At 38.9% G+C, this 22,731-nt stretch overlaps 1 protein-coding gene across 1 annotated transcript in view; it reads right to left on the reverse strand.

Annotated features, from left to right (window-relative positions):
• UST (uronyl 2-sulfotransferase) overlaps positions 1 to 22,731 on the reverse strand; it is a 106,071-nt gene that overhangs the window by 33,433 nt on the left and 49,907 nt on the right. The window contains exons 4-5 of the mRNA XM_070951984.1: positions 13,809 to 13,888; positions 6,320 to 6,473 (exon numbers count right to left, since the gene is read on the reverse strand). Of these exons, the coding sequence (XP_070808085.1) occupies positions 6,320 to 6,473; positions 13,809 to 13,888 (234 nt within the window). The remainder of the gene's footprint in view (positions 1 to 6,319; positions 6,474 to 13,808; positions 13,889 to 22,731) is intronic.

Here is a 22,731-nt window from a genome sequence, read left to right on the forward strand (position 1 = left end):
TAATTGTGATATTATTTGTAATATCTGTATTATACATATTTCTAATATTTATAGTCTTCCTATACTCATGTTACACTTATTTTATTTTTTCCTGAAGTGTGATTTTTCCCTAGACTACCCAGCTATTTCATGGCAGAGCAGAAACGTATTTTCAGGTCTTCTACTCTAAAAATATCATTTTGTGGGCAACACTGGTTCTATATTAGCAACTTGAGAAATTTATGCTGTAACTGCTGTTTTTCACATGTAGTTCACAGTATGATCAATAATAACATTGTGGGGATTTTTTTCCCAGTGATGCAGGAAACCTGTTAGTATGCTGAACTTGTAGATAAATATTCTCTCTCATATGGGCTAAGTACAAATCTGGATCACCAAAACTAAAATCATAGTTTCTACGTAAGCAAGTATTTGTTTTTCTAAATTAATAACAAAAGTGTAGGTTAACACTGCTAAGAGACACAGGTAAAATTTATAGCTTTTAGCAATGGAAGATAAAGACCAGAACTAGATCTCAAGCAGTGTGGATGAATCATTAATCAGTAATCTTTTCCTAAGAATTCAGAAAGTTTAACAGTTACATTTAAGTATACAATATATAGCATTGTAGCTGAAAGAAATACCGTATTTTTCGGAGTATTAGACGCACCTTTCCCCCCCTAAAAGGAGGTGAAAATTTAGGTGCGTCTTATACACCGAATGTAGCCCCGCCAACCCACTGGCCCCCACCCTTTGGCCTCTGCCTTGCAGCAGTTACCTCCTTGCAAGCAAACAGCAAGAAAAAACAGCTCCTTTCAGCTTCAGCACAGCCTAATTAGCACAAATTGATTGGATCGGCCTCCCGACTCAGCTGATTTGCTCTCAGCTGTTTTGTGCAGGGCTCTGCTGCTTGCTGCAAAGAGGTAAATTGCTGGAGCAGATTTTTTTTCCCTTGTGCTAATCAAGCTATGCTGAAAACAAAAATGAAAGTAAAGCAGGCTGTTTGCTGAACGAGGCAAAATTGCTCAGAGGCAGAGGGAGATTTCTTTTTTTTCTTTTCTTCACCAAAAAAGATAGTTGCATCTTATACTCCAGTGCGTCTTATACTCTGAAAAATATGGTAATCGAGAACAATTGTAAGAAGGAAATTTGCTAAATAAATGGAACATAGTATTCCCTATATTCTAGGCACTTTTGAAATACTGCTTTGTACATTCTGGTATTTGTATCTGAGAAGAGTTCATAAAGTACAATATTTCATTCTTATTCCAGTGCTTCTAGGAAACACTAAACAAAACAAAAAACTTTCAGGCACATTTCCTTTCCCTTCCACCCAGAATTCTGAACACTCTAGTAACAGCTTTATTTTTCTCAGCTGTTATGACTGATTATGAGCCATCAAGTCAGTGTCCACTCTTAGCAACCACATGGATACATTTTCTCCAGACTGATCTGTCCTCAACCTGTCTTTCAGGTCTTCCAATGATATAACCATCATCATTGTAATTGAGCTGTTCTGCAGGCCATCCTCTTCTTTTCTTTCCTTTTATCTTGCTCAGCAACTGCTCCTCAGGGAGATGTCACCACACAATATGAGCAAAGATTGATAATCTGATCTTACTCATTTGTGCCTCAAGTGAGAATTCTGAGCTATTTTGTTTAATAATAGTTTGTTTTTTAGGCTGTCCAAGATATTCTTAGGAGTCTTCTCTAATGCCAAAGTTGAAAAGTGTAGTACTTTTTCTATCCTGCTCCTTCAAAGTCAAACTTTCACTTCAATAGGTCATCACAGGAAAAACCATTGACTTCACATCTCGATCTTTCTAGGTATAGATACATCAGGGCATCTGAATCAGGGGTGGGTTCTACTTACCTTTACTACCGGTTTGCAATGGGACCACACGTGCGCGCTTCTGCGCATACGCAGAAGCTTCCTGACAACGTCCGGGTCAGTGGGCGGACCCTCCCACTGGTTTTACTACCAGTTCTTGCGAACCGGTCCATACCAGGGGCAACCCACTACTGATCTGAATATCTTTTCAAAGGCCTTCATGGCAATTCTCCTCTCTCAAGTATTTTTTAACTAGTGGTTCTTCTACCGTTGACAGTTGATCCTAAAAGGTAGAAGCACTTCAATATCTTCTCTGTCAATTTGAAGTCTGTTTTTTATTTATGTTGTCATCAGTTGGTCTTCTTTATATTTAATCAAAGTCCCATTTTTCCCTATGCTTGCTCCTTGACCTCCGTTACTAGAGCTCATAGAACTTTTGCATTTTCAGCCACGTGTCATCAGTATACTGCAGGCCACTGTTGTTATTCCTCCTGTTCTGAAACCATGCTGATCTTCTTCCAATCCAGCCTCCCTTAATATATATTCATACAGGTTGAATAAGTAAGGGGACAGCATACAACCTGGTGCCATTTTTTTTTTTGCTTTAATTTATATGCCGCCCTTCTCCGGAGACTCAGGGCGGCTTACAATGCGTTAAGCAATAACCTTCATACTTTTGTATATTTATACAAAGTCAGCTTATTGCCCCCCCAATCTGTGTCCTCATTTCACCTACCTTAGAAAGGATGGAAGGCTGAGTCAACCTTGAGCCTGATGAGATTTGAACTTGCAGTAATTGCAAGCAGCAGATGTTAATAACAGTGCTTTAGTCCACTGTACTACAGGCTCTTCCTTTGCCAACCTGTTTTGTCTGGCCTGTGGCTTCCTGGCCTGTGTATAGGATTTGAATGAAGGATTTTCTAGAATTTCAGAGCCATTTGATTATACATGACAAATGTATATCCACTGCATGGCCACTTGCTTTCAGAATAATTAAAACCTTTGGCTAAGAATGGAAAGGAATTTGCTATTTCTATAAAGGGCATTCCTTTTTTTCAGTTGCACTGACAAAATTAATAATGAACTAAATTCTTGATCTGGCATTTGCAGCAGTGGTGGGTTTCAAAATTTTTTACTATCGGTTCTGTGGGTGTGGCTTGGTGGGAGTGGCATGGCTTGGTGGGAGTGGTTTGGTGGGCATGGCAGGGGAAGGATACTGTAAAATCTCCATTCCTACCCCACTCCAGGGGAAAGATACTGTAAAATCATCATTCCCTCCCCAATCCAGGAGAAGGTTACTGCAAAATCCCCATTTCCTCCAATCAGCTGGGACCTGGTGGGCAGAGAATAGATGGGGGTGGGGACAGTCAGAATTTTTACTATCGGTTCTCTGAACTACTCAAAATTTCCGCTACCAGTTCTCCAGAGCTGGTCAGAACCTGCTGAAACCCACCTCTGATTTGCAGCCACTGGAAATAAAAAACCTATTGTGTTGAAAGGAAACTGCTGGAAAAACAGTTGAAACATTTTTTAACGGCCACTAGACATCGCTTGAAAATTACTGTTTATATTCTTAATGTCCTGAGTACTGTCCAGAATTATTTTAAGGGTGTACTGAAGTCCTATATGTCAGTGTTTCTGAACCTCAGCAATTTTAAGATGTGTGGAATTCCCAGAATTCCCCAGCATGTCTGGGTGGGGAATTCTGGGAGTTGAAGTCCATAGCTTAAAGTTGCTGAGATTGAGAAATATTGCTATAGCAAACTGGTACCTTGAAGATGTATGGATTTCAAGTCCCAGGATTCTCACCAGCAAGCAACTAGGAAGCTGACTTGAAAATTCTGGGAGCTGAAATCCACAAATCTTAAAATGGCTGAAGCTGAGATGTGATCTAAGTAGATCTAGTGATCTAAGCTTTAAACCTACTTAACTGATCTTTCTTCCCACATCTATAGCTGGAGGGAGAATTGGGGGTGGGGGTGGGGAAGAGAAGATTGCAGTTTAACTTTTCTCAAAACTAATTAATGTAGAAAAGTTTTGTGAACATAGTGCAGCAGCAGTTTAGGCCAAATCTGACTTTGGAAAATGGATTTGATGGATTTGAATTAAGTCCTGATGAAAACACTTAAAACAAGTTTATCCAATATTTTGCACAAACTTTTGTTATTTCTGGAAGTGATTCAAAGCCACAAACAATTTACTCTAAGATTCCAAATGGTCAGTAGAATTTTCCACAAACATTTCTGAGATTTCAGAAGCAAAAACCTCTGTACTTATAGGCACCAGTGTATTATATTCGGTAATACAGTCAATGTTTATCATTGGTTTCTTCTAGAGTAAGAATACACGGCATTATATAAAAACTTTTATTTTATATCACATTAAAACTTAAAAACACAGCTATCAGTTTTAATTTGCTATGTTATAAATTGTGCATAAAGAAACAGCCACTAAGGATTTAATCTCACTTACTAAATTTAAATAATTTAAGGCAGCTGAAACTCTCTCTGAAAGACCCTTCTAACAGATATCTTTTTGCAGCCTTTTGAAATATTTTGGGAGCTTTGTGGGATGTCTATGGAGATTCTCAGTAATTCAGTCATGGTTGTCCCAAAGGTGCTTTTCCAGTTGCCTCTTGAAAAAGCACCTTTGGGAGCTTTGTGGGAATTTCCCAAGATAAAATACTATCATCAGTAAAAAAATACAGAAATCCTTGTTATAACTTTTGAAGTTCAGAAGCATCAAGTGTCTGAACAAAGGCTCTTTCAATCATCTAAAAAACAGAAGTTATACACAGAAAGGGAGCTGTTTTTCATCCAACTGAAACAGAAGCAACATTTACTGAACCTCGGCAAGGAAATGTTTTCAAAGATAATTTCTGTGGAGATGCAGATAAGGCATACTTAACAACCATTCTTTCAGTGACTGTTTGAAGTCTGAATGAAGTGCTGAATGAATGCCGCTGTGGTCACATTATCAAAATTTTGCTGTTTGTCAACCTGCCTGCACTAAAGAAAGCAGGGGTGCTTCAACTCCTCTCTCAGCTTCTCCCCTATCTCTGCCTTTCTGGCCACCCTTTGCTCTACTCGCCCTGCCAGTCCTACCATCCCCAGCTAACTTTCATTGTCTTCTTCTTCCCAATTTGACAATACACACTTTGGACAACCTGAAATCCAACTGGGAATGGGTTGGATTGAGGTGAGTCCTCAGATAATGATTGGTAAAATGGACATTGTCAGGACTGCTGTTGCTAAGTGATACAGTCACATGATATTGTACTTTATAACCTCATTGCTTAATGATGGAAATTCTCATCTCAATTAATGTTCTAACTCAGTATGCTCATTAGTTGAATACGTTTCTGCGAAGAGAAGTGTAACGTAAATGTAATTTACATCAGTTTTGAACTATAAAATAGTTAAAGAAAAAATAGTTTAAGAAGTTAAAGAAATCAGAATAACAAAACTAAATGTCAAGAATCAGTGGTTATCATTGGAGGAGATTCTCAGAAACAGCTTGGATATTGCCAGTTCTGTAAGCTGAACTGTCTAATAGGTCCCTTCCCACCACTGCAATGGACTCCTTTAAACCCTATTAGGTAGCAATTTATCTATGACAAAGAGATCACATACTTTCTCTGCTATAACCAACCAAAGCAAAAGTTAAATGATGTCATCAGCCTGCTGGGACCAATATAATCTTATAGACCACTGTTGCTATAAGCTACTCTTTACATGGTGTGTTTTGCATGTAGAAGTTACCTCAATAGGTAATAGTACCTCATCTCTGGTGGACCTCAACATTATACTTGTCACCTCAAATAAGGCAGAGCTAATTTTTTCTCAATTACTTTTGAACAGTATGAAAGATAGGAAAGACTGCTAAACTAGTTATCTGGTCAGAAAATGAAACTACTCAAATTCCCTAGGCCATGTCAGGGTTATGTCTGACTTTGGGGGGCTGGGGTGGGCGTGGCCAGGGTGGGCATGGCCAGCTTGACGTTACTCGTGCCGGGGGCACCTGTGGTGGCCCAAGCAATCTGCCAGCGAAAATGGGCTCCCGAGCTCCATTTTGGGCTGCAAAGGCCTCCTGCAACCCTCTGCCAGCAAAAATGGAGCTCAGGAGGGCTACATGCAGCCCTCCCGAGATCCGTTTTCACTGGCAGAGGCTCCATGGTTTGGCTGTTTCCAGGGCAGCCCCGTGGGCCAGATCTAAACACCCTGAGGGCCAGATCCAGCCTGCAGGTCTTGAGTTTGACATCCCTGCCCTAGATAGTCTTGATCAATGTTTGTGTTGAGAGAAATTTGGTGAAGAATTGGAATTCTCTATTTACTCCCTTCACCCAACTACGTCTATGTAGAACATGCCAAATTAGTTCTATTATCCAAGATCAAATCATCAGTGTTCATGCTTTTCTCATTTTCATCAGTTATACAAAGATACCACCACAACTTTAAAACTTCTTAATAAAGTAATAAATTTGAGGCAGCAACATTTGGAATAACTTACTAAGTATCTCTCCTCTTGCCTCATATTTGGAGTACGGATCATATGGTTCTGCTCCCCTCTCCAGTCTCCAAAACGGCGAAAAAAATAGTTAGATAAAAATCGATTGATAGGATCTCTAATAATATTGATGTATACTGGTTGGTCTCCTCCAAATCTGGCGAACAAAAATAAAGAAAAATCAGAAAACTGCAAACAGAACTTTTACAAATTCAAAAGGTGTCAGAAGAGAATATATATGAGTAGAAAACACTTAACCACTGGCAAGAGATAAAATGTTTTTAAGTTTGAAGATTACTAAATCAGAAATTTTAATAGGTACATCAAAAAGAATATAAAAACAATTTCAATGCATTTTTAAACTGAACTTAATGTAGAATAATTTATCTTACCAGGCAGAAGATAGTTTAATGTAATAGTAATTTACTTTAATAGGATACTCTATCCTATTTTATAAAGTGAAGTCTACCATTGTTGCCTAGAATTAGATAGAAGACTGCAGACAAAAACATTGCAAAATGTTAAACAAAAGCATGTTTAAAAAATGAAATAATTTTATCAGGGCTTCCAATGTTTTTGATCTACAGTAAGTGAAGTATTAACCAGATCATATCTGCTTACTTTCACTAATGTTTATGTATTTGGTTTTCCTATACCATCCACTGAGACCACAATAAATATAGCTAAAATGTGTTCTAAAAAGAAAAATTGTCCCAAAAGCAAATGGCTTGTTTCCCAGTAAATATTCTCTTACTTTTCCATGTCCCAGGGAGGTTAATATGTATTTTTCATTTTAAGGATTAATTGAAAGAGCACTGAACTGTTTCAGGGAAAAGGTTTTATTTTTCTGAATTAAAAAGGCTAACACATATCAGGATAAAATGTAAGAAATCTTAATAAAATGTCAGGGCAAAATTGAAAATCCAGATGTGAAACTTACACGATAATAAATAATAAATCAATTTCCAAATTCAGTGTAACTTGGAATGTCCTAAATACAATTATTTGTGAGGATGTTCTGTTGGACAATTATATCATCACCATGGCTAGTTATACTATTTCCACATATAAAAGCTTACAGAAGAGTGGAAAGAATTTATGACAAATATGTAATACAAACTTTTTAATAATGTTTGAGCATAAATCTATTTATCACCAGTGAGTTGGAGATCTTAGCTCTAACATAGTTATCCTATTCAGATGTTAGATGTTGCCCTATTTAGATGTTAGAGCTAAGGTTTCCAATTCACTAATGATTATAAATCCTTAAGTTTATATTATAAATCGTTACGTTACATACAGATTCTATATTAAGATCATTTTAATGATTACTTTCAAAATATATTCTAATAAATTGGATTATTACTTTCAGATCTACATAAAAGTAAGTTTAAAATGCGAGATAAAGAACAGTATTGATGTACATAATTTATTTGGAAAAATATACATAATTTATTTGGAAGAATGTAATGGAAATCAATAGGATTTAGATACAATTTTACTAGCATCTAAATTGTTAGGAGTATGTAACCTTATTGCCGTGTAAATCTTTTAAATTTAATAAAAGGATATCTGATGTTAAATTTTAATACATTTTTCATGAAACTTAGGCATCCTACACATTTTTTAGATTATGCACCATGTCATCAGTGTAAATGCAATACTAGGAATTATTTGAATATAAATTTATTTTTAATATAAGCAAAGTTTGTCTTTAAGACTGACATTTTAGTTATTCCCCAGAGTGCTTTGTGCTTCTTCCAAACTTTAGCCCTATAATACTTTTACAGATCAGTTATTTTCCCAGTAGCAAAGCTTGAAATACTATAAAATGTATTTATATAATTATTTGTTTTAGAACAGGTACAAAATCCTCCATTCAAAATAACACTGACAAAATGAATTGTGACAATTCATTGTTCCTGAAGTATTAATGCTAAGATTATTCAAACAGAATTGTTAATGTCAAATCTCATATTGGATTATGAACAAGATTTGTAAGCCAAGTGCTTATTTTTCTTGAAGTCAGTCCAGTTCAGCTAGCAAATCAAATTTGTATCAAAGATCACAATCAGTTAAGACTTAACAAGAGGTTGAATACACTACCCCACAAGGTCAACAAAAAGGAAACAAAGACCCTTTAATTAAACCATAAATTTATGTGTTGTCAACTTATGAAACTATTCTAGGACAGCAGCATGCCAGCAACTAGACCACGCAAACAAATGAAGCCCCATTCATAATATATAGGCCGCATGCAAAAGAACGCTCCCTCTGGTCCGCAGAAAAACCTTTCTCCCCCAATCCCTGGTGCCCAAAGGGTTGGGATCCACTGTTCTAGGAAGTATAGCAGCTAAGAACAAGACTTGGAGAAAGAATTATTAGTTTGAGAAAGCATACAAAGTATTTTAAGAAATTGAAATAGAATTAATTGCTTCAAAGACATATTAGTGAGCTAACGTAGTCTGGAAGTCTTATTTCAGCACATAATTTACAATTATGGGAATGTCAATCTCAACCTAATGGAATTAAAGCGGGAGAGTGGATTTTGTCTATAGTGGCATTACCAAACACACACTTCAAGGGATTGTCATTCTAAATTCTATTATTTTATTGATGTTTCACAAAATAGAGACATTTAGTAAATAGGAATTGATTTTAATTACATCAAAAAATCCCAAACTCTATGCTTATTGTTGGACTAAATTATCAAGAGGGAATCTGCATTATCCACTCATTCACAATGCTTGACTAGGCCGCATATAAAATATGTAATAGAGTTAATGTATATAAATCACAGAATAATGTTAAAAGTTTACAATCATGCGCAATCACATTACTAACTCTCCAGAGCTGCATGTGGCACCTGTGCCACAGATTGGACACACCTGCAGTTCATCATTAATAATGTCCATATGTGTGGCATATAGCTCAACTCAGAACAGTTATTGCAGACTACTGCAATAGTCTACTGACTTGTACATTTGCCAAAAACTTCTATAGTCGGACCAATATACGGAAAAGGGCAGGGGTGGGTTTCAAAAATTTTAGCAAGGGGTTTTCTGCCAGGTTGCTGGGTGGGTGTGGGCATGGTGGGCATGGCCTAGTCGGCCTCCTGCACCATGGCAAGGGGGGCTTTCTGCCTTCTCCGGCCTCCAGAGACTTTCATCGAGCCTCCGGGAGGGCGAAAACGGCCTCCCCAGGCTCCAAAGACCCTATGGAGGCCAGAAATGGGCTCATTTACAGCCTTCCTGAACTTCCGGTAGACCCGTTTTTCGCTCTCCCCAAGCCTCCACATGCGCCCTGCATTTATCTGCATCCAAAACAGACTGCGTGGGGACTCCTGGGAGGGACAGGCCAGCCAGGAGTGGGATTTAGGGGTTCTCTGAACTGCACAGAATCTTAGCTAGAGGTTCTCACAAACCCCTGTGAACCCCCAGCAGCCCACCCCTGAAAAGGGTGGTTAGAAGAAAAGAAGGTGCACATGTAACTGTGGAATGTTCTGTCATCAAACTGATTCAAGCAGTATTGATGAATTAGATCTTGTTGCCATTTAGATTTCCAATTTTAAACCCCAATTTAGCTGCACAATCTGAGACAGGATAACAATTCTTGAATTTAGTCCCTGTTTTATATTCTGCTCACTTGCCTATCTGTGGTCTATCTTCTACAACAGTAAAAAAAAAAAAAGGTCTCTGCTATTCTAGGTATATGCTGTTACCAATTATCACAAGAAGTCTGCCATCTTTCAGACCAACAAAAGTTATTACAAAAGATAAAATGTTGTGTGAACTGCAGTGCACTTTATCCAGTGAATGAAATGGGTAAAGCAATGTAAGGTTTAAATTGGGGATGCGGTACTTTAAAAGGAACCCGTAATCTTTCCCACATATAGACTGCATTTGCCTAGCCACCCCATCTTCCCCTATTTTCCTCACTCCTCTGGACCCTTTAATTTCTACATCGAATTAGCGATACCATGCATCAAATGAAGTGATGCATTCTGCGGCTCAGAATGGGTTATGCCTTTGGATAAAATCTGTTAGTCAAAAAAATGGGCTACCAGACTCCTCCTGAGTTTTGGCTATCATAGACTAACATGGCTCTCCTGCTACAAAATCTATACTTATCAATTATAACTAAATGTATCTATTGACCTAATTGGCATTCAGAAAAGCTATCCATTTGAACTAGAAGACCCAGATTTCTGTACATATCTTTGGTCAATGCCAAACTTCAAGGGCATAAGTAGCAGATGGGGAAGCAGAATAAAATATGAAAGAAATTATAAATTTTGGCACACCTCCCATGAGCCTAAAGAGAACAGAATTTAATTCATTTAGCAGTGAGCTCAAGAATTTTCAACATCTTCCAGAACATACATCACTTCATCATGACAGATGTAGATTGTATTATAGGCACTTCCACCCTTCTTCAATTTATGTTTGTATAATTAAGGCAATTGCTTCAGCTAAGAAGTATTTATTGTGCGCCTTCTTCCCCTAAAATACCAATCTTTCAATTAAAAAATAAGCAGCTGGAGGAAGTTAACACTCACAATCCAACACTGTAATGTTTTTCAAAATTCAAAAAAACCATATGCCATATCCATTTAAACCGACCCCGATGTTTCACTTGATAGTTTACCTATGTGTAGCAGGGGTGGGTTTCACTTACCTTTGCTATCGGTTTGCTCGCACGCATGCTTCTGCGCGTGAGGTTCTGCGCATGCGCAGATTGTATTTGATGATGTCTGGGCAGGTGGGCGAAGCCTCCCACTGCTGCTGCTACCGGTTCGCCCAAACTGGGGCGAACCGGTAACAACCCACAACTGATGTGGGTGGGGAAATATAGGGAATATAGGAAAAAAATATAAAGACTGAAAACATTATTCCCAGGGTTAGGTTGGAAAGATCTGAGCTGCAAAATTCTGGACAACCAGTTGATGATAGGAAAAAATAAGGAATAGTTGCTATTTTTTTAAAAAAAACTATGTGTTTGAAAATTTCAAAGTGATCTAGTGGTCACTTTGAGTTTTGCAGCCATGTTTTGGCATCCCTACTAAACAATTCTGGTTTGATCTGGATTGAGATAACAAAGGCAGCCACCATTTTCATTCCTTACTGCAGCAGAGCATGTTGCCTGCATGATGCAAAATGCCACATGGAGACAAAGCATACCCTCTTGCCTAGTTCCAATATTGAAAGATGGCTATTCCTGTTCCTAATTGTAGAGGGAAGAGGGACTGTTTGTAGAAGTTTTGAGGCACAAGAGGAAGAGCTGCTACTAGGGCTGTGGGATTTGCTATTAGAGCAGTTGGGATGAGAATTTCTGTTGATGTGAGATGTAGATATAAAGAGGAATAACATTGCTCAGTGGCGGCAGTACCTGCAATCCAGTTGCCATCATTAACTGAATCCCACGGTCATTAGGCGAGGAAACTTAGGGGGGGCCAAAAGCCCTACTAAGCAGGTATATATAAAAGTATGAAGGCTATTGCTTAAAAGCATTGTAAGCTGCCCTGAGTCTCTGGAGAAGGGCGGCATATAAATCAAACTAATAAATAAACAAACAAACAAACAAACAAACAAACAAACAAACAAACAAACTTCCAACTGACATCCTACAGCCAAAGTCAGTGGGGGAAGTTGTGATTCCCAGGCTCACAGAAAGGTAAATGGCTGATGTGAGGCAAGATTGGGGAGGGTGTGTAGGAGGCATAGGTGCAAAGGAGGACCAAGAAAGTACAAGGGAATATACAAGAGGTGCCACATTCTTTTAGGAGGGTGCATGAGAGTGCACAAGAGTCGCAGCATGGGTTGGGGAGGTGCAGATCAGGAAGGGCAGGCAAGGGGCACAGTGTGGGTTAGGGAGTGCCCAGAGGTGTGCAATACTGCTCAGGGAGGGTGCATGGGGGTAAGTGCAAGCGCAGAGGGCTGAGAATGGGTGCATGGGTGGAGGAGATTTACCCCAGCTTCCCCAGGAAAGGTTGCAAATCATGTTCAAGTGATTGTGGGACAATTGGCAACAAATTGTTAAGTGCAAACAGGTTGCCAAGTACCAAGATCTTGATCATGTGACTGTAGCAGTGCAGTGTTGACTGTAGCAACTCTGAAGTCATAATCACCAGTTATTCAGTGCCTTTATAACTTGGCAAGTTATTGACTGAATGGTTGTAAGTCAAGGGCTACTGGTATAAACTTTATTTTGTTTCTGATATCAGTTTGCAGAACTGTAGCACAAAGATGTGTATAGCACTTCATTTTTAACCATTCCTCGTGTGAAATTTTAGAAAAAGCATCATTTTGCAAATGAAACTGGACTTTATACAGATTTACATGTACATGTGAAATAGCCTTCACACCTCTTATTCTGTTCTCCCTCAACCAACATTGTGCAAATTTAAATTTATTCCTCCATCTAATTGTGTTTTTTCTGATTTACAGATAATCCTCAATTTATGATTGGTCACTTAACGACTGTTCAAAGTTACAACAGGCTCAAAAAAGTTACATAGAATTTACCTTTAAAGTTACTACTGCCGCATCACTGCTGTGGCCATATGATTGCGTGTTGAGCATTCGGCAACCAGCTCATAATTATAACTGGTTGCAGCATCCTACAGTCAATTTATTACGTTCTGCAATGTTTTGGCAGGGTTTTTTTTTTGACAAAAACCATCCATTTACAACTATGTAAATCATGTGATTCATTTAAAGAACTTCATAAGACTTCTTGTAAAATCAAGTCCGGTAACATGATGACTTATGACCACAATGACTTACCACCAACATTCCGGACTCAATTGTGTTTGTAGGTTGAGGACTACCTGTTTTTAATTCCTCTTAGCTCTGTAATGTCTTAGATCACAAAGCGTATGTGATTATAACTTGAAATATCCTATCTCAAGACTTTTCAGATTACAAGAGTAAATTTTAACAGCTAATGTTCTTCAATAGCAAAGTCTACGTGCAGAGGAACAGTTTTAAAAATCAAATGGAATTTTGGCAGAAGATTCCTTTTTGCATAACATGATGCCGAGTTTCCAGTTGGAAAGTTTGGAAACTCAAGTGACTTCTGAAAGAAGCATATAAAGATATACATTTTATTCCCAAATCTTTTGCTCAGTTATACAAACATACAAAATCCTTCCTTCTTCCTTTTTGTCAAAAAATCCTTATCCTTGATAGCATGGATGGCTAGGGGAATTCTGCATCACTGCTTTTCTGGTTTGTGACAGAAATGCAACTTCCTCATGGTAGAATCTCACACTGTTATGGGAATCTGTGTCTGTACACATACTGTATATTCCCCAAATAAATTGCAGGGTGATCAAAATAAAGAAGCAGACAGACTGGCATGACAGTTATCAATTCCCTAAAGGATGTTTTTTTTTCCTGAAGCTAAACATTAAATTAAAAGTAAAAGGATTATAAACCAAATGTCTGTTCATTGCAACACGCTATTAAAATTAAATGAGGAATTTCCTTACCTTGAGAAATTAAGGAAATGAACGTGTCTAGTGAATAAATAGGGCTGCTCTGCAGTGCTTATATTTTTAATCAATTCCATCTAAAAACAAAAAGAAACAAAAATTAAGATAAACAGTTCCAAAGAGAAGCCCTGAAAAGCTACTTAGTTCATTGGGCTCCGACTCATTAGATTGCAGCAAGTCTATCCACCAACAGTAACTGAAAAAAACATGATTTTTTTCATATAAAAATATTCAACTTTTTCCCCCTGAACTTTATAATTTTAAAAATTATTTTCCTCTTCTCTTATTGGCAAATTTATTGAGCCTGAAGCACTAATGTAGAAGCAGCAGTAACAAATCAGTCAGCTACCTGAGATCCCTTACATTCATAAAGCATACAAACACAACGATATGTGCATACGTTTAATGTACTTACCAAAACAGTACATTAAATTTCATTAAATCAGAGCTAATTTCTCCTGAAACAATAACTTTTCCACTCCTAATTTTCATCAGTGCATTATACTCTAAATAAACACAGCAATTAGCAATTAATAAACTCCAATGTTCTTCATTATTTCATTCAGTTCCTTCACAAATATTATTTGTGTTTAGTTTCCATAGAGATTTTGTTTTCAAAAGATAATTCAATTTTAAGATCCTTCCCTGCCCTTTTTTTTTAAAAAAAGCTTGAATTTGAGTGATTTCTGCAACTATGTTCTGCTTAATTTTGCAAAGCCTCAACATATCTGGAACATACTGTATTACATCAATCCAAAAGTGTTACAATTAGATATTTGGAAAAGAATTCTAGGATTTCTTGCCAGGGATTTAGGCTTTAGTCAGTTTATTTTATAATCTAAATACCTATATTGTATATCCAAGTGGTAATTTTTTAAAAAACCCGCACAAGATTATATTTTCATTATAGCCAGTTGAAATCCCAGAACTGCATAACTGTGCACAACTGTACAAAGATATTTTTAGTTAGGTGATAAAAATCAATATACTGTATGCATCCTGACCATGTATCAGTGCATCCAAGGTTTGTGAGATGTGCATGCTCAGGACAGAACTGTGCTTTGTTTATTCTCGTGGCACAATGGTCAAAACACACCAAGACTGACCAGTACTATTCTTTTGTTGTTGTTAGTTGCGAAGTCATGTCCGATCCATTGTGACCCCATGGACAATGCTCTTCCAGTACTATTCTTACTGTTCTCAGAAGTGCTGCATGTGGTGTAGGCAAAACCAGTCTACTCCTTCTCTATATTAACAAAAAGCATATTGTGAAAGCCTCAATTGACTAAGTCCATGTTGCTCAGCAGAGGTCAACAACTATCAGTCTCTTTGGTGACAACTGTAGCATATGGAGCATCGTGTATTGGAATGAAACAGGATTACATGATAAAGACCATCAGTTAATGGATTAAATGTGACAACCATTTCTCATGCAGTCAAAAATCCACTGCCAGACAAACTCGTTACCAAAACAAGACAGGTGGAAATAATCACTCTCCTTCCTACTCAAGAAAAATGATTTCTAACCTATTGTGTGTGAGAGTAGAAGAAACCATTGTAAGAACAAGAATCTTGGTTTCATTATAAAGAGAGCATGCAATCTCTGGAAATTTTTTTCCTAATTTCTTCATTAGTTTCTCTACAGTAAATCTAGTTAGAGCTTTTGTGATTTTGGAAGTTTATATTTCAAATTTCTTGGCTAAACGATTAACAGAAGGGAAGTATAAGGAAAATGTACAGGTAGTTCTCAATTTATGACCATACCGTGTTTCCCCGAAAATACGACATGTCTCGAAAATAAGGCCAAGGCTGATTTTTGGGGTGGGCATAAATATACACCCTCCCCCAAAAATAAGCCCAAGTGAAGGGGTGGGCATGGCCAGCACAGGAGGCAGCCCTTCCCTTCCCCGGTCACCTCCTGGAGGTTCAGCCCCTTAATTGCTGCCCACTGATCATCTGAGCCAGTGAGGGCTGTGCAACTCAGCCCAGATCTCCAGAGCACCTCCCCAGCTGCTGGCCTCCTCCCCTTTTCCTGCCGATTGTTCTTTACTTCGGATGCAGCACAGACATCCATCCACAAAATGCTCCATCCGAAGCCTTCAGCCTTGCAATCCTGGGAGGGGCATCTGTGCTGCAATCCCAAAGAAAGAACAATGTGTGTGTGTGTGAGAGAGAGAGAGGGGGGGGAGTGGGAGAGAGGGAGAGATCCGATCCAACCTCGGAGAGTTATCTAGGGCTGGCAGCAATGTTCTCTCTGTCTCCTCCCACACACACCCCTCTCTCACACACACATGCCTAGAATTCCCTCACCTCCCCCAACCCTCCCAAGGCAGCCACATCCCTTCACTAACCTGCTTTCCAGCTCCGTTCTCCACCTTTACATGCATGGCAAGAAAAGTACCGTAGTCTGAGGGGCTACTGTAAAAACACCTTCCAACTTCGCAATTTTTTTTTTTTTTCTTCGTGAGAAGTTGGAAGGTCTTAACTACCGGTATTTTTTTTTTTACCATATCCAACTCTACTTCTCTTGTCCTGAAAGCACAGTGGAGAATGGAGCTGGAAAGCAGGTTAGTTAAGGGGTGTGGATGCCCTGGGGGGCGGGAGGGAAAGGGTTTGGCATGGGTGGCCTGGCTGAAGGGCCTTCAGGTAAGCCGATGTGGGGCCTTGGGGCAGCTCCGCAGCCCCTGCCTTGCTTTGTCCTCCACCCCCTCCGCCTTGTTTCATTCTTCTTTGCAACTTGCAGCCTCTCACAGTAAGGAGAATTGCAGGCAATTCTCGTTACTGTGAGAGGCTGCACGTTGCTTCTGGGCAGGGGAAGCTTGGTCCTCTTACCCGGTTCCCCTCCACTGTTTCTCTTTTTCTCTCTCTCTGTCGCTCACACACACAGAGAGATATTTGATCTCTTGAACTGCCGCGCACTTTCCACCCAGGAGAAGAAACAGTAAAAAGTGTTTGGGTACCCAATAGGCGCTGGCCTGCGTTGTCAAATGTTTGAGCTGCTGAGCATCACTCTGTACGCCTGTTCAGTACTGCAGGGACCAGGCTACAGCTACGCTGAGCCACACATTTTTCGGGCCCTGGGTCTGGTGGGTGCTGCAGCTCTTGGGCCAGCTCTGCGAGGCAAGCAAGCATAGGGCTGCCCTGGTTGCCTGCGGCAGCTCTGCAACCACCTTGCCTTCCACCCAGCACAGCCTACCGCCAAGCCCCAGTTGTTACTCAGCAGCCTCCACTACCATGCGCTGGAACTACGGTACCTCACACACAGCTGGCCTGAGAGCTGCAGCACTCACCAGACCCAGGACTGTAGCCTGGCACCTGCAGCACCAGATAAGCCTGCAGGCTGATGCTCAGTAGCCCAAAGGAGTTGCCTTCCTACTGGAGTTCCGTGTCCAGCCGGGGAGCGGTTCCCAGGACTGCCCAATTCTCAACCAGTCGGCTGCATGGTAGGAGGGGGCTTCCTGCCCACCTGAAAGAGAGGCTGGGTTGCATAAAGGGGCTTTCCCCCCCCAGGGAGCTCAATCGGGGCCAAGCTTTTGGGCCTTGGTAGCACAGTGGACTAAAGCACTGTTATTAACATCTGCTGCTTGCAATTACTACAAGTTCAAATCTCACTAGGCTCAAGGTTGACTCAGCCTTCCATCCTTTCAAAGGTAGGTAAAATGAGGACCCAGATTGTGGGGGCAATAAGCTGACTTTGTATAAACATACAAAAGTATGAAGGCTATTGCTTAACGCATTGTAAGCCGCCCTGAGTCTCCGGAGAAGGGCGGCATATACTGTAAATTAAAGCAAAAAAAAAAAAAAAACCCCCGATTGAGGTAAGACTGTTCTTGAAGGGGGCGAGAGACGCGTGGGGCCTCCTGCTGCTTTTGCAGCCTTATTCAGCTGCAAAAGCAGCCGTGATCCTTGTTGTTTCTTCTCCCCACCTCGCCGGGCATGGCAGGGCTTCCTGCCCCTCGCTTCTCCCCCACCCCACCCCTCACCTGCTACCCCAATTGTGCCCCAAAATAATAAGACCCCCCCCAAAAAAATAAGGCCAAGCCCTTATTTTGGGGTTCAAAAAATATAAGACAGGGTCTTATTTTGGGGGAAACACAGTAGTTGTTATTAATCAAGACACCCACGGGATCAGTTCACACAGTGACCACAAGCCTGGCTCACCCAGCTGTGATCATTAAGTATTAATGTGGGTTGTTCAGCAGAATGCCAGGGAGATGGTCTAGGCCCCCCGGACATGGTAGAGTAAAGAGAGAGCACAGCCCCCTCACCACACCCAGGAGACCTGGGCCTTCTTCCAGCCCCACAAAGACCATCCACTTACCTTTCAGTTGTTTGGCAGCTGCTGACTATTGAGGCTGCCTTGTTCCATCCTGTGAGCAGGCAACCATTCTCGCCATTGCTTTGAAGGCTTTTTCTCCAAATAGTGCAATTTGAAGAATGGCCTTTTAAATGATCAGCAGAACATGTGATCACCATTTGCAATTTTCTATGCCAGCTTCCCTAGAAAGTCAGTGGGGAAGCCAGCAGGAAAGGTTGCAGTTGGAAGGGAGGTTAAGTTTCCCCAGCATGCTGAGGGATTTCCCTTTCCTCCATACAGGGAGGGAGGGAAAATCTTCCTGTATGCTGGAGGATTGGACTTCAAATCTGGCAAAAATGCAATTGAACACCATCATTTGCAAGTTACTAGGAACTGGTCATAAATGTGAACAGGTTGTCTAGCACAAAATGCAGCCATGTGACTGCAAAGAAAGGTTTTACCATGACCAGCCATAAAATGCCCATTCTAAGGCCATTGTGACTGGTCATAAAAATGTTAAATGATATGTGCTGAGAAATTTTTAAAAAGGGAAAGAATGTAGAGTAATAGAAATAAAGGATGATGATCTGACCTTGAACATTGATGCTGATGAATACCTCTAAGGAAATGAACATATAAATTTGATTATAAATGAAAGGGCTATAATGCATGTCAGAAAGTATGAATTTTGCATCATTAAGTTAATAATAGTTGAATGTTATACACTAATGAATGGTAATAGTAGAGGAACAAAAGATGAAACAATTGTGTAGTGAACAGAATGAAGGGGAAAAATTATTAAGGACATGAATGGACACATGGGAATGAGACAAGACACTATCCACACACACACACACGCACCCCCCCCACTGATCTGTTCAGAACCTAAAAATGAATGCGACTGGTACCAGGGTTTTTTTTACCATGTTTCCCTGAAAATAAGCCCTCTCCTGATAATAAGCCCTCCCCGAAAATAAGCCCTCCCCGAAAATAAGACATCCCCAAAAATATTTAAACGCATGCGCAGTCAGTCTCCGCCATTTCCTCTGGTTAGGGTTAGGGAGACAGAGCTGGAAATCAGGTAAGACGGCACACATGCCATAGGTTCACCACCACCATTATAGGGGTATGCATATAATATCAATACACTGTAAAACTTGAAAAGAAATCGGCTTTAATTCTTTAAAAAAAATTCAGCAAAAAATTCAATTCAATAATAAAACTATCATACTGATAACTTCTTTACTTTCACAATACTGTATAAAACTTGAAATCACAGAGAAAAGATAATATACCAACAGAGTACACTATACCTTACTGTGGATTATTCATTACATTGGAAAGTTATTTCCTAGTAAGTATTTCCGAATTGTGAATAACTCAGGATTATGGAAAACTATTGTTTTTTGTTTTTTTAAAATATGTCTTTATAAATACATTTTTCTTACTAAAATATATTAGAAGTTCAGTAAAAGAATAGGCTGCATTTTCAGTAATACTCCACCTGGTGGCATTAATAAGTGATTTGTAGGAAAATGGCAAAGCCTATTTATACAAAGACTGAAAATAAAGTCAAATGTTATTCAAATAAAACATAATTTTGTTACTTGGGAATAAAATTGTGTTATATTTCAAAGAGAAAGTAAACTGGAAAGAGCTTTAATTCTTTATATCTCAGTTAAAGTTCTTTCCTCTTACATTATTTTGCCAATGCTTGCAATAATATTATATATGGTGTTGTGTTATTTTAAAAATAGATATGCATCTAAGTAATAATATACCACTGAAGTGTATCTCTCTGAAAATCACAACATGATGTGAGAAAATGGATATATATTTTATTTATTTTAAACTTGAAGTGTTAAAACTGGGTGATTTAACCATTGCAATTCTTCTTTGTTATGACTCCTGATATTCTGCCCATGTTAAAATAAACTCCATTAAATATTATTGTAAGATATATTTCTAGAATTTTTTGTTCTCAAATCAGATGTTCCTGAGACAGGTGAACCAATATCACCTCCTTGTAATCCCATCTTCCTTTTCCTCTGCAAATCAATCTCCACAGAAACATTGCTGCTGAAAAAAATTTGTTCACTGAATAGGAACAAATATCCATGTTCTAAATTTCACAGAAGTTCTAACTGGCAACTGCACCAAAGTCAATCTGTTTTCTTACAGCATCATATTTATTGAATTCTCATTGCCTATCGAAGTAGGGACAGCATTTGGGAGACACAATCTGCCTGATTTCTATATATAGTCCTGGGTTGTTCCCTCCAATCAGTCAATCAGGATTAAATTAATCCTTTGTTACACCTGCCTGTTATATATCTATATGGTAGAGATAGGTGGTACTAACTGGAAATGTGAGATCATGGGAACAATTGTAAAAGCTATATCTTAAGGCTGTGAGGAAGGAGAACTCACTTCTTTTCTAAAGCTGTTCCTATTTATTTTTTATTTCTTAATATACTGTTTTGGATGTATTTAGGAATGATCTAATAGTCCAATGTTAATTTACCAGGCTAGAAATGGAGAATGTGAGTTCTAGTTCTGTTTAGGCACAAAACCAACTGAGTGATTGAGACCAGTGACTCTTTCTCAGTCCTAGGAAAGACACAATGGCAAATCACTTCTGAAAAACCTTGCCAGGAGAACTGCAGGGACTTGCAGGAATTGTTCATGATTGAGCAGAAGGGGGAAAAAGTATGTTTACATGTGTATGCATATGAATCAATATCCTAAATTTAATTAATTGTTTACGTTTTTAAAAATGGAATCCTGTTAAAAATCTGAGTCTTTAAAACTGCATTAAACTCAATTTGTCTTTTTTTTTATGCAATGTGCATAACAGTGGAAAAGCAATATTGTAGGTTCTTTGGAGTGCTTTTGAATTATTATCCAAATAAGTCAATTCCCCAATCATCTGTTATATGCTTATGACCTCAGCCTACCTGTCTTCAAATTCCTCTGCTTACTCTTAATTCTGTATATTGTGAATTCCAGATTCACCAATAAGAATACTGCCTTTCATCCCACAAATTCCAACACGTCCCAGCCATGTATCAGAACTATAGGCAAATACCAAACAGCCTGAATATTGTCTTATTATGTATAAACCGTCCCCTGGACACTGAATCATATTAAATCATATTAAATATTGATATTCAACATAGCCTTCTGCTTATAAGGTGTTGAGTACTGTATGCAGTTTGCTAGAAAAATAGGCAACCTACTGAGAAAAGATTTGTAACTAATTATCTGGTAACATTGTATACCGTATTTTTCGGAGTATAAGGAGCATGTACCTTTTTTGGTGAGGAAAAGAAGAAAAAGAAATCTTCCTTTGCCTCTGAGCAATTTTGCCTCCTTGCAGCAAACAGCAAACAGCCTGCTTTACTTTCATTTTCGTTTTCAGCATAGCTTGATTAGCACAAGGGAAAAAAAAAAAATCTGCTCCAGCAATTTACCTCTTTGCAGCAAGCAGCAGAGCCCTGCACAAAACAGCTGAGAGCAAATCAGCTGAGAGTTGGAAGGCCGATCCAATCAACTTGTGCTAATTAGGCTGTGCTGAAGCTGAAAGGAGCTGTTTTTTCTTGCTGTTTGCTTGCAAGGAGGTAACTGCTGCGAGGCAGAGGCCAAAGGGTGGGGGCCAGTGGGTGAGCGGGGCTACATTCGGTGTATAAGACGTAGCTAAATTTTCACCCCCTTTTAGGGGGGAAAAAGGTGCCTCTTATACTCCGAAAAATATGGTAAGTCTTCTCCATGCACATACACATGCAGTATGCACACAAAAGAGAACTAGTGTGGTACAGTGTTTAAGATGCTTGATTGGGCTGGAAAATCCCAGGTTCTAATCCTCCCTTAGGCAAAAAGTTATCTGAGTGATTCTGGGCGAGTCACTCTTCTCTATCCTAGATTGAAAAACATTTATCTATCAATCCATACTGGATCAGAGTGGTAGATCATAAGAGACTTTGAAGTTTTATACCACACACACACAAGTCTCTGTATATATCCAAACTCACACAGAAAGAGCCTCTTTTTAATGTGAAATATGTCGGCTTCCTGATTCAAACTTTTCTAAATTCTATTCTCTACATCATTTTTTCCAAACATTTCCTGTCATCCATACACCTAATCTTCCCAAAGGCCCAATTAATGTTTTATTTATTTATTTTTCACATTTTTGAACCACCCATCTCCCTCACAGAGGGACTTTTTCTTTGATATATTTTGTTTGATCTTACAAGGCCATATCATAAATCATTTTTAAGTACCTATTAGTTACAGGATTTCACTGAACTTTATAATGTGATGTTTGCTTTTAACTTTGATCCCCAAAAAGAAGCACAAATGTGCTGAACTTAAAATTTCCATGGTTGATTTTAGAGTTGCATTCAATATTTAGCAATCTTGGTTTTCAGCACAAAAAAAAAATGATTTGAGAATAAGAGTGAACATTTTTCCAGAAAAATAACCATCCACTTCCAGGAATATTTGCCTTCTCTCACACCTGTTTGGCAAAGCAATTATAACAGTCCAGTGCTTTGGTGCTATTTTTAATTCAGTTAGAAATGTCTTCAGAGAATGATCTGAGCAAATTTCTGAAAACACAGT

The sequence above is a fragment of the Pituophis catenifer genome, unplaced genomic scaffold, assembly GCF_029215685.1.
Source record: "Pituophis catenifer annectens isolate HBS135680 unplaced genomic scaffold, rPitCat1.0.hap2 SCAF_1, whole genome shotgun sequence".
NCBI lineage: Eukaryota > Metazoa > Chordata > Lepidosauria > Squamata > Colubridae > Pituophis > Pituophis catenifer.